The sequence below is a fragment of the Octopus bimaculoides genome, chromosome 11 (genome assembly GCF_001194135.2).
Source record: "Octopus bimaculoides isolate UCB-OBI-ISO-001 chromosome 11, ASM119413v2, whole genome shotgun sequence".
NCBI classification, from domain to species: Eukaryota; Metazoa; Mollusca; class Cephalopoda; order Octopoda; family Octopodidae; genus Octopus; species Octopus bimaculoides.
This window is the reverse complement of record NC_068991.1, coordinates 22,440,664-22,454,509: the sequence shown is the minus strand read 5'-3', so window position 1 is coordinate 22,454,509 and position 13,846 is coordinate 22,440,664. Positions and strand designations below refer to the sequence as shown.

At 35.7% G+C, this 13,846-nt stretch overlaps 1 protein-coding gene across 1 annotated transcript in view; it reads right to left on the bottom strand.

Annotated features, from left to right (window-relative positions):
• Positions 1-13,134, bottom strand: part of LOC106879405 (phosphofurin acidic cluster sorting protein 2) — a 304,160-nt gene extending 291,026 nt beyond the window's left edge. Inside the window, exon 1 of the mRNA XM_014928957.2 lies at positions 12,930-13,134. Coding sequence (XP_014784443.1) covers positions 12,930-13,048 — 119 coding nt within the window. The 5' untranslated portion in view covers positions 13,049-13,134. The remainder of the gene's footprint in view (positions 1-12,929) is intronic.
• Positions 13,135-13,846: the final 712 nt, after the last annotated feature.

The following is a 13,846-nucleotide window of genomic DNA, read 5'->3' as shown; positions in this document are numbered from 1 at the left end:
AGAGAGAGAGAGAGAGAGAGAGGGAGACAAGAGGAAGAGAGAGGGGGTAGAGAGAGGGAGACAAGAGGAAGAGAGAGGGGGGGTAGAGAGAGGTAGACGAGAGGTAGAGAGAGGGAGACGAGAGGTAGAGAGAGAGAGGGGGGACGAGAGGTAGAGAGAGAGACGAGAGCAACAGAGAGAGAGAGAGTGACGAGAGCCATCTGTCTCGTCCCTGTCTGTCTCATCTGACGGGGTCTCGACAGAGAAAGAGAGACAGACGAGACCTCATGAGAGAAAGAGAGACAGACGAGACCTCATGAGAGAAAGAGAGACAGACGAGACCTCATGAGAGAAAGAGAGACAGACGAGACCTCATGAGAGAAAGAGACACAGACGAGACCTCATGAGAGAAAGAGACACAGATGAGAACTCAAGAGGGAAAGAGAGAGACGAGAATGGGAGAGAGAAAGAGACAGACGAGAACTAGAGAGGGAAAGAGAAGAGAGTGAGAGAGAGCAAGAGGTAGTGTGAGAGAGAGCGAGAGCACTAGAGAGTACTAGAGAGAGGGAGAGCGAGAGAGCACTAGAGAGAGCGCTAGAGATCAAGAGAGCGCTAAAGAGCAAGAGAGAGAGAGAGCACTAGACAGCAAGAGAGAGAGGTAGAGAAAGCAAGAGCTAGAGTGTGATAAGAGTGATGAAATAAGTAAAATGCAGAGAGGGGGAGAAAAAGGAGAAAAGAGAAAGTGAACAGAAACAAAGGAAGAAAAGAAAGATGGAGTAAACAAGATATGCAATATCGGGAGAAGGAAAAGATTACACTATGATTTTGCATAATGTTTTACAGAAATTAGTTTAGTTCCACAAGACTGAGTTAAAATCCCTGTGAAGCTGACAAAATAAGTACCAGTCAGGTATTCAAGTTATCACACTCTCCCGCCCCCCGCCCCCACCAAATATATGGCAATGTGAGATAATAATAATCCTTTCTACCAGTCGAACACTCACTCAATTGGTGCTTATTTCATCAACCTTGAAAGAATGAAAAGGTAAAGTCGATCTTGGCGGCATTTGAATTCAATACGTAAAAACGTATGAAATACCACTAAGCATTTTGTCTGGAATACTAACAATTCTGACAGCTTGTTGCCTTGATGATGATGATAATCCTTTCTACTATAAGTACAAGGCCTGAAACTTCAAGGGAGGGAGTTAGTCGATTACACTGGCCCCAGAACTTGATTAATTATTTTATAATGAGGATTTCTATATTAGCCACAAGGGCTTAAAGAACCCAAAAGACAAAATGCAAATCAAGGTGAGAATTTTCATGATATAAAAAGTGATAGCAAAGTAACAACAAAATTCCAGCAAACGTTAATAGAGGGATAACTGCTGAGGGCCAATCAAGGAAATTCTACAAAATCTCAATGACTGACTCCCCAGAGCAAGAACCCTTTCCCAAATTTCATTTTCTAGCCTACAGTGGCATGCTCAGAGTAGGCCAATTTACAGGTACCAAATTCACTATTTTCACCCACCTTTTAAAGAATTTATTGGACCATGGAGGCAAATGTATTTTACAATAATTTCAGGTTGACTAACGCCTTGTGAATGGAATTTGGTAGATAGAAATTGTGATGACACCCATCATATATATGTGTATGAATGTGTATGTGTGTTTGCATGCATACAACCATCATATCCATACAGACATGTGCTATTTCAAGCAAAATAAAGATACTCAATATATAAGGGAACAAAATATTATTATATAGTAGTTGATGTTAAATTTCTAGTCTATGACAAATGCTCTTGTCTACAACAAAATCTTTACATACATATTATGAAAGTAAATTCTTTATTTCACAAGATGTCATTTTCAAATCCATCTGATGAATGCTAGATGCAAAGAATTTGATGTAGACAAGAAATCTAGACCAGTAATTAATACTACATCAGATGTATATATTGTGAAGGCACATGGCCTAGTAGTTAGTCTGTTGCGTTCACAATTGCAAGATTTTGGTTTTGATTCAAGAGATTTTCATTGTCTCTAGAAAAAAAAAAGTGGGGGTTAGATTGGTTCTAATCAATACTAGCAGAATCGTTAGCACATCAGACAAAATGCATAGTAGCGTTTTGTTTGTCTATGTTCTGCGTTCAAATTCTGCAAAGATTGACTTTGCCACTCGTCCATTAGGCGGGGGTTGATAAAATAAATACTAGCTGAATACTTACTGGTGTCAATATAACTGACTATCCCGCTCCACCTAAATTTCAGGCTTTGTGCCTATAGTAGAAAGGATTATTATTTGCAGCATGCGACATTCAGAAGATCGAATTTTTTTTATTTTTTTATATTTTTCAGAACTGAAATCTTAGTGTTGTTAAAGTAAATATATTTTGTATATCGAGTTAAGCTCTCAAATAGACATTATGGCATATATGAAACAAATCTGCATACAAATAGCAACAGCAGCAGTGTTCATTTGGCATTATGAGTAAACCTACTTGTATTCAATAATTTAGAAAATACAATAAACTCTCTCATATACACATATCTATCTATATATAAAATACAATATGTGGTGAGTCATATTTGGAAAGGTGAGTAAAATGTTGAATGGCTTATAAACTGATTTAAGTTTTACACAAAGCACAAAAGACACGTACATGTGAATAGAGCTTTATGCAAATACAAAGACATAATGAAATAAGGTCTTACAACCAGGCACCAGTTCCAAAATACTCCAAGTGCCATGCATACATGTCACTAATGTCCTTGGGAAATAGCATCACAAATTCATATTTTACATCTTATATAGCTTTGAGATCTGTGTCCCATACTTATGGAAAAATAAACAAAAACCTGACCCAAAAATTTACAATAATCTACTTCAAAAAATTTTTTTTTACATAGGCACAAGGATGAAAATTTAGTGGGAGAAGAATAACAAATTAACAGATTTAATCAACTCCAATACTTAGATTAGTACATATTTCATCAGCTGCAAAGTTGAGCCCAACAGATTTGAAATCAGAATCTGCAGTGACACAGCTAAATATCATAATACATTTTATTTGATGGTCTACCATTTCAGTCAATCTACAATCCCAAATAATGATAATAATCTTTTCTGCTATAGGCACAAGGTCTGAAATTTTGGAGGGCATAGCAAGTTGAATAGATTGACTGGTACTTATTTTATAGACCATGAAAGGATGCAAGACAAAGTCAATCACAGCAGAATTTGAACACAGAACCCAAAGCTGGAAGAAATGCTGCTAAGCACATTCTCTGATGTAGTATCGACTCTGCCAGCTTACTGTTTAACAGTTTCAAATTTTGGCAACAAGGCTAGTAATGTTAGGGGAGAGAGTAAGTTGATTACATTGACCCCAGTACTTGACTGGTACTTATATTATCAATTCTGTAACAATGAAAAGCAAAGTTGACCTTGGCAATATTTGAACTCAAAATGTAAACAATCACTAAACATTTTGTCCAATATGCTAAAAATTCTGCTAGCTTACCAACTAAAACTAATAATAATAATAATAATAATAATCATGGTTCCAAATTTTGGCTCAAAGCCAGCAATTTCGAAGGAAGGGGCCCAAGTTGATTACATTGACCCTAGTATTTAACTGGTACTTATTTTATAAGACCCCAGAACTTGGAATGTGAAAGAATCATAAGAACTGCCCACTAAATATCTTGGTCAACATGGTACCCATTCTGCCAGTTTACTGCCTTAATAATAAAAATATTCATCTAAGACATTCAAAAACATTTCCTAAAACTTTTAGCAAAGATCTATACACACAAACAATAACATGTACCAGGAAAAATGAAGACAAAACAAAAAAGAGGAAAAAAATTTTTTTCACACCTGCAGAGGTAGAAGTTCAAATAGTGAGAAGATATGAGTAACTTGATATTTTAAAAGTAATCTTCTTTCACAGGTGAAAAACAAACTTTTAAATACCTACTTCACCAAGATTCTACTTAGAATATGATTTCTCCTAACAACCAACCAATTTGACACAAGTCTCAAGCACTTACTGTACATGTGTGCATACACTCACTCATCCACACATACACAGAGCCTCTATGTCATTGCTTAAAAAATGAAATAGTAACCAAATCTTCCTCAAATCACAGCTTACCTTTAAAAAAATTCAGGTAGGAAAAAAAAAATGAAGCTGGAATAATTTTGATACTTGATGGGGATGATCTGGAGCTAAACAACAATCCTTTAGTTATTCCTCTTCATACTAAGCCTGAGTGGTATTTTTTATTTGTATATGCTGTTTTATGGCCAACTCTAAATAAGTTGGGGGAGGGGAATATCTTATTGTCTTGTTTGTTTGTCCTTTATTTTTACATATTAGGGGATGTATAGGATTAACATTCTTAGGAGAGGCATAAACACCAAGACTTGCCATTGGGCATTGGTTTTGCATGCAATGGATCTCAGGAGAAGATGGGATTACCATAGAGTTGCTTTGTCATGACTGACTTTGTCTTAAATACAGACAGCAATGAAACCCCTGCACAAAATACAATCTGGACCATAAACGAAGTGCCCTCTAATTAATAAGCGAGACTTTTAATCATCAACATTCTTAAATCACAACTCTACAACATTGGTCTACAAGGAAACTACCTTTTCTATAAGTTTCTGTTTACGAAGTTCTGGAGCTCTACCAACTACAACTTAAACCTACTTAACTCCAGTACTTCCTCCTATTTCTAAACACCATGCTAAACATGTCACCTAAACAAGAGAACACTTTGAACAAAGTAGTCTGAATTACAGTATCTAGAATAACAGGACAGTCATGGATTGACTGCTTTTAATGATCATAGATTTATTGAATCCTAGGAGGACTAATAACACCGATTTCTCTGGAAACATGAATGCAGTGTAAATAAAAATAGTACAGTGAACACATAAACATGTAAAATATACCTGTAAACTGATTAAAAATAGAAAATATATTTTTAAAATATCCATTAAGTTTATAAATATAGGTTAACTTGATAATGAAACATTAACTTATCTTCTGAAGATAAAATATCACTAACTGTTATTTCAGTGTAGCATGAATAGCACGTTATCAATTACAGATTAAAATAAATTAAACAAAATCTACTAATTGAACAAATAATGGGCTGATGATGACATTAACATTAATAGTTAAGTGCTGCAAGACAGAGAAGAAAATTGTCAACAATACTACAGGTTTCAACACCCAACTCAAATTTCCATCACAAGGATTACATTAAGCTCCATTCTGCATAGCTATGCAGTAGCACTCCCAGCTACGAGTCTGGTCACCAAAATCAGTATCTTAGAAAGTGGAAACAAATCTTAGAAAGTTGCTTCCCAACCACTTGACATCATGCTCCGTTTCAATGCATGGCATTTTGGGCAAGTATCTTCTATTAGAGCCTGGGCTGAATAAAGCCTTATGAAGGAATTCGGTAGACGAAAACTGAAAGAAACCTGTTGTGTGACTGTGTGCATGTGGTGCGTATGTGTGTGATGTGCGTGCGGGTCTCTCCCACCACTGCTTGACAACTAGTGTTTGCTTACATCCCTGTAGCATATGCAGTTTGGCAAAAGAAAATGATGGAATAAGTACCAGGTTTAAAAAGTATGTACTGGAGTCAATTTATAATTTATTCAAGTGAGACCCAACATGGCCACAGTCCAATGACTGAAACAAGTAAAGGATAGAGATAAAATACCAGATTAACAGATAAACAGTCAAGTGACAGAAATGGGACAGGGTTTCTTCCCCACTCTATGTTTTGAGTGCTGGATATGGCATGGTCAAATTGTGAAGAAGTTTGTTTTGCAACCATGAAGTTCCATGTCGACCTCATTGCATGACATCTTTTATAATAAACCTCCGGTTAATTCAAAGCTTCTGGATGAAACTGTTAGAATGATTGTCTCATACATTGTGTCACACTGATTATGCATGAGGATTACATCAAGGATACGTGTGTCTGTGGAGTACTCAGCCACTTACATGCTAGTTCACTGAGTAGATGGTTCACTTGAATCAAAATGCAACAATTAATGGAGAGAGGTACTGTCATCAACTAGAAGTATTCCATAAAGATTTGAAGAAAATGTGTCCATTATTGGTCAGTTGTAATGCAAGACCACATATTGCCAAAGTAACACAGAAAAAGATTACAGCACTAAATATGGAATTTTTGCTTCATCCTCTTTTACTCTCCTGACCTTGCTTCATCTGATTATCATCTTTACCAATCATTGTAACATTATTTAGGGGGAAGACAGTTTTATTAATTGTGAAAAGGTTAAAAAAATAATATTCAATGTTACTCCTTTTTGAAACCTGAAGAATTTTATGCCTGAAAGCTAGACAATTAGAAAAATCGGTGAAATTATGTTACTAATACTGAAGAGGAATATTAACTTGGTTAAAGATATCAATTAAGATCAAAAATGCATTTATTTCTTTCCCATTGTGAAATGGACTTCCTTTCCAACCTAAGTTTCTTTTTTCATTGAATCAGAAATCAAAATTTTGTCTCACAATTTGTTTTTCATGCCATTGCAATCTTCAAGTGAGAACTGATATAGAGTCATTTATTCATCTATTTCAAGTTTATTTAGAATTATCTCTTGATATTTGCATTGTTATATTTTTCATAAAGTATCTTGCTGCTGCATTTTAATGAGGTTCAACACATGATTTTAATTCACAAAAGTTGTTGGATTAAAATAACAAAAATCAATCACAATACATCGATAGACGACCAGAGAAACCTGACAGAAAACAATATTTGAAACAGACAACATGCAATTTATAAATATTAATTGTAGTTGCTATCGTTTAACTCCAGGTTAGTCTTAATTCAGTAGATCTATGATCAAAAAGAAGGTCCCACCACATAACCCCCACCCTTTTGTTTTTAGATACTAAGAACTACATTGACCAATGTTACCTTCCTTAGTTATTTGACTTTTTTTATAATTATTGTATTTGCAGCATAGGCATGGGGTGTCTAGTTAAGGAATTTGCTTTGCGACCTTGCAGTATCAGGTACAGTTCTACTGTGTGGTACCGGAGGCAAATGTCTTCTAATTATAGCCTTGGGCCAACCAAGCGTTGGGTGAATTTGGTTGATGGAAATCGTGTGGAAGCCTATCATGTGTGTTTGTATACACGTGTGCATCTTTTGTCTGTCTCCTACCACTGCAAGGCAACTGGTGTTGGTTTATCGAACTGCTAAATTCAACAAAGAAAGTTCGATAGAATAAGTACTAGACTTACAAATAATTAAAATAATTACAGGGGTGTCAATATGTTCAACTAAAATCTTTAAGGATAGTGCCCCAGGACTGAAACAAATAAATGATAAAAATTTAATAAATCAGCTTCGTCGTGCGTTTCCTTTTCGTTTTTTTTTTTTTTTTGATTTTTAACAACCTGAAAAACTTACAAGACACATGGTGCTTAAAACAGAAGAAAAGCGTTGCAAGGAAATGATAAAATATCTTTGGAATACACTTCTGGTAACCTATTAAATGATTGAATTATTCACCGAAGAAATATTCCTGCCATTTTGCTCTTAATTTGAAGACTGCTAGAGGCGCTTTTAGAAAGATCAAAGCAAGCTGCAGATTGATAATGCGAAATATTGCTAAAGAAACATTTCATAGAGTTTCATGTTAGATGCGCCATGTGTTTTTGGAAATTCATTAGAAATATTGTAATTTGTGTGTATTTTGAGGTAACTTGATTTATTTTGCTCTGCAAAATATTATATTCAAACTAATGATTTAAAAAAAAATTTTTAAGAAAACATGGTTTATAGAGACAACTTTTAATAGGTTATTGTACTAAATAAAATATAATTATACGTCTCTTACACACACACACACACACACACACACACAGACAGCTAGGTTGCTAAGTATATTATTATAGTTAATTTTTTTTTTAATGCAGCAGAATTTATGAACGAAGTTATTTTAATAATATGAAAAACCAATTTGTTTTAACAGATCAATGAAAGTAAATGACACAGACAGAAACAGTGTGAAACTGTGACAGTGTGTTTGTGTGTGCGAGAGACACGGAGAGAGAGAGAGAGAGAGAGAGAGGAGGGAAAAGACAAAAAGAGTGCGAGGCAGAAAATGCGTGTGCGTGAGTAAGAGAGCGAGAGAGAGAAAGATAGAGTATAACATAAAGAGAGAGAAAGATAGAGTATAACATAAAGAGAGAGAGAGAGTGAAACAGAAAGAGGAGGAAAGAGAAGAGAAATAGTTCGAGAGTGTAACGGAATGAGAAAGAAAACAAGAGTCAGTGTGACACACACACACACAGAAAGAATTGAAGAGTGAGAGAAGGACGACAGAGTGAATTAATTGAACGACAGTATAGTGAAGGAAAAAATGTGCGCGAGTCTTAAAATGCTACTATGCTGTTATATGGAGAATAAATAAAATTGCAATAATGTCGTGTGGAAACAACACTAATGTGAACGTATGGAATGGATGGTTGCTACCTGTGACGAGAAATGACAGATACAAACGGACAAGGGGGGCAGGTGGGGGGAAGATGGTGGTGGTGCGGACCCAATAGAGATAAAGGGGAAAACAACACTGCTAATAACAGCAGCAGCAGTAATATCGTCATCAGTATTATTACTACCAACATTAACAACAGCAACACCAGACTTTTCAAGTTTAATGGCCAATGCGACATCTTGCGTCACGATAAGTCTTCTTTAGACAGGTTGTTGTTGCGGTTTAACCCCAGGTCAGGTCTGATCAAACAAACCTACGATCGAATGACATTCCAGTGGTGACCACCCAGTCTGTTTTGTATCCCCAGTTACAATGCATCTAGAATTACATTATCCAATGAGTTTTTTTTTAATATTTTAAGACGGTCGAGTTTTTGGTTTGAGAATGATTTGACTGCTACTTCTAGTATATAGTGCGGCCACGTCGAAGCTCCTTTCAACCAAAAATGAGATTGAAAATTACAAATGTAGACTGACAGTTACTGTTACGAACTTCATCGATATTTTTAATTTAAAATAACCCTTCAATACACATAAATATACTATTACGCGCTAAAAGAGAGAGCTTCCGCATAGTCGTCCGACCTGCAATAAATAACTACCAAATCTCCCCTCAAAGTGTGCCCTATCGTCTTAAGATAAGAATACATTGGATAGTGTAATCTTTGATATATCAAAAAGATAGTCATGGCTGGAATGCCTTGGATTATAAGTGCTCAATCGAACTTGACCAACAATAAGAAAAGCATTGACTGGATATAATATATCTGGTATGAGACGGGATGGTCACCGTTGAAACACTTTTGATCAAAGGTCTGCACGGTTAAAGCGGTTCTGGGGCGAAACGAGCACTGACCAGAAAGAAAAGGAAGAAGTGGCAGAACATAACCGCTCACTTGTCCCTGAGATTAACTAACTACAAAAATGGATTAATATTATTACATTCCCTCATATCATTAGCAAATGTCCAGTATACATATATCAATCGCATTTAGTTTGGCTAATCTGGGATCGAACGACAAACACATGTTTACAGCTTGAAACTGTGAAACATGCTCAATATGAACGAAGACTTATTATGTATGAAAGAAAAGAAAATGTGAGGACTCGATTAATTTTATTTAATTTTTCCATCTCTTAATTGGGTACTCATTGTAATATTAAGCACGTTTTTGCTAATACAATGTTCTGCTTTGATAAGAAAAATTTTAAATGCTTTCGCCGATCAAGCCTTGATTAAACAGCAACAAATTTGATTTAACTAGCGAACTTTATACATGGGTTCGAAAGAGCTTGGATGGAAAAATGGAAAAAAGAAACCTTGGTCTCCAATTGGATCATTGGAGAAATATATATATAACTTTCCGATTGTGACGTAAAATCTGCAGATAGATAAATTCCTTTAAAACGTTATTAGCAACTTGGATGAAGGTCACCACGCTCAAATCGCACCCTAAAAAAAGGGCAAAGATATAACAGATAATGATGTAATCGAGAATATAAAAAAAAAAAAGACGAGATGGTCACTGACGGAGTGTGTTTGATCATAGGTCTGCTAGATTAGGACTGACAAGGGGGAGGGGCGAAACAACAACAGCAATTTCAAGGGGAACAAAAAAAGTAATTTATAGAAAGGGAGTTGGAAATGGATTCGGCTGTGGCAGTATCATAAGTGGAAGACAAAAAAGTCTTGTGACAAGTTCAACGCAATATTCTTGGATTTCTTTGTGTTTTGTTTTGACGTTTATACTTTTCTGTCTTCAATAAACAATGTTAAATTTTTCTTTTAATTCTTCCTCAACAAACATCTCCTTGCTCACTGCACAGGAAATTATAATGAAAATTTGAAAGATGGATGGCATCCAGCATAATGTTTATGGTTTTTCAATATAGTTATAATAGTGTTTGTTGCTGGTAGATGATGGGAGTGATACTAATGTAACTACTACTACTAATACCACTGGTAGTAGTATTCGTAATTGCATTGGTAATAATAGTGTGGTGGTGGTAGTAATAATGGTGATATTGGTTGGAGATGAAAAAATACACATACGGTTTCAGTGACATGGGCAGAGGCACCGGCACCGAGATTATCACTAGCACAGCATAGTACTGACCTGGCTAGCACTAACGGTAGAGGAGGTAACAACAATAAAGCAGATGTGAGCAGTAGAGAAAAGACAGGTGATTCGATCATTCGATACGATTTTAAAGAGATGATAAGGGACTAGAAAACTCACCATCTTCATATGCTATACGAGGTGTGAAATAAATGAATATATATACATATATATGGTGTCTCATAATGATGGAGCATATTTTATTTTACAATGCACTTCTTTCAGTCTTAGTTAGTTACTTGCGTTTAAAATTTGTCCAAATACTACAACACCCTGTGTGTGTGTGTGTGTGTGTGTGTGTGTGTGTGTGTGTGTGTGTGTGTGTCTACACACACACACAACCACAGTGCACGCACACAAGAGATACATGTACATGTCACAAATCAAAACATACATGATGACCACCATAAGAGACACACCCACAACAGACAGATGATACCACAAACATCTACCAGGCACACATCAACGCCATAGCAATCAATCACCTTTACAACTACCGACTAATAATTAGCATAGTTTACGAAAGAAAAGGGTCGTCGTAGTGCCGGCTCATGAGAGCTGACATACAGTTGATGTTTTGGGGAATCATAGGAGCAATGCGCCAAAACACTAAAAAGACGGTGTATATGTGTGTGAAAAATAGAGAACATGTTTGTGTGAGGATCTAAAAGGCAATGTAAATGTGGGAGGATTATGCATGAATCCCTATTTGTAAGGACCAGGGAGAAAAAATACTCAGTGAATGCATATATTTCGTATGTATGTAAAAGAAACTGTGATGTTTTCGTTGTAAAGGCCCAAGTCAGCTCTGATTAAACAGACTTCTGATGAAAGCCGTGATCATATCGGCTTTTGTCTGTATTTCTATTTTTTTCGTTTATAAAACTACATTAACTAAAGTGTACTTTTTTTTTTTTTTTAGAAAGAGAGGATATGAAGATCTGTCAACTATTTGTAGTAGGTCGAATTAGGAATGTGAGGAATATTAATTTGAATATGTATATGAAAAGATACGCTTAGTGTTTTAATATTTTTCAATTTCATTTTTGGGACTACGCTATGTGTGTGTTGCTATTGCTTGTGTCATAGATGTGTGCATTTATATATCTAAATATACGAGAGTGGGCCAGGAACATGACTATGTGTGCATTTGTTAGTATGTATGTTTACATCAGAAAAATGACTAAACAAGTTGCGTGTGCGTCAGTAAATCTGTTGGTCTGCGTCACTGTATTGGAACATTGGGCTTTTGGGATTCGTGTATACATATTGGGGTGTGTACGTTCTTATGTGTCACTATGTATGTGTATATCTTACACGATAATTAACTGTACGTGTATATAGGCGAACAAGTATGTAAACGAGTACATGAGTTGATATATCTACATGCCTATGGTTGTAAACATATACATGATTATGTATCCTATAAACATGCCACTATGTATATGTAAACACACACTTCGCTATATATATATATGTGTGTGTATGTTTTAGTGTGAATATGTGTATATATGTGTAAGCGTTTATATGAATATGTATCCGCACGTATGTCTCGAGTGTGGTGTGTAGGAACGCACGTCTCTTATGTGAAACTATGTATAGGAGTATTTTTACATGTTTATGCAATACATAAACACTGCTGTTCGAACAAGACAAAACTGTAATAATGTATTACAGACACGCAGCATGAGCTTTTGAGATGAAGGAAGGAATGAAGATCGAGACATCTATGCTTTTGCCATAGGACAATGTATCATGTGAGAAAGAGATATAAACAGTAACCCGGGTTGCGGGATCACTTCAGTTTAATATAGGTACAAACCCTCAGAATTATAAACGAGACACGGTCGATGCTAAATAGTTTCATTTATTCTTTTTTGGCTGTTGCAGAGAAGAAACTAAATAAGAATCCACATTTCTAATAAGAAGAATATAAAGAGAACAAGAGTTGGTAAAAACAGGCTGACCACAGAACAAACAAATATCAGCGACAGTCAGTTTTTCATTTTCCTTCAAATTTTCCATATGATATCAATGGAGAAAAGGAAGCCGAATAATCACATGACAGATGAGTGAGAGGAGAAAACAAAAATCTCCCCACAAATCTTCCAGTTTCTCATTTCACGGAGACAGATGAGAAATGAATGGGTTAAATGTAATAATATACATATTTATGCGGACAGGTTATAAAGAGAGAAAGTAAGAGACTACAAATGTCAGGGGCGGCTAGTTTCAAAGCTGACCACTTACCTCGGGACACAACTGGGCGACGATTTCTCTATTTCCCGTGTAGCAAACAATTTCATGGGTACGGGTTTTGTGCCTGACATGACTGTCAGTCCTTTAGAATATTTAGAATCCGCCATCATCTTGGCTAGATCAACGACTGACGCATGCGCACTTCAACTCGCTCGCTCGCTTGCATTCACACAACTGAGCAGAGGGCGGATAACGGATTGGACTTCTCACTTCTCTTATACTCCTACTAGTTTGTTTTTTTTATACTTTCTACGGATGATCAAATTTGCAATAATTGCTTTATCGCTTTTTGTTTATTCCTTACTATTTTTTCATATCCTTTCACTTCATCAGTCTTAGGTTTTCTTTTATAATTGAGGTATCTAAATAAAAAAAATTTAAAAACTTTACAGAAACACTGGAAAAATGATAAACCTAAATTACAATAGTTTTTTTTTTTATAGCTGTCAGTTACTTTTGAGTACTTTCGTATATTACTGGGCTTATTTCACATTTTTCCATCTTTTTAAGACCTTAAAATTAAAGACGCATATTATACACAAGAACTAGTTTGGCACAAAAGAAATTGTGAGTTTGTATATATATATATATATATATATATATATATGCAGAACTGCCACCTCTGAAGAATGCAGGGTTACATAATCAGGCTGTTACCTAACACTTTGTCGAACCCCTAGTGCGAAACCGATTGGTAAAGATCAGCTGTAATGGATATATGATACTGTACACATCGATTAATATATTCACATTATTAACAAATATACAAGTACATATTTTTTCTGACTTATGGATTCTTAGACAGTGTGTATATATATATATGTGTGTGTGTGTGTGTAGGGACTTTGCTTGGCTCTGCCTGAGATTCGAAACCAAATCCACTTGCTTGTTACTTGTCTAGCCAATGA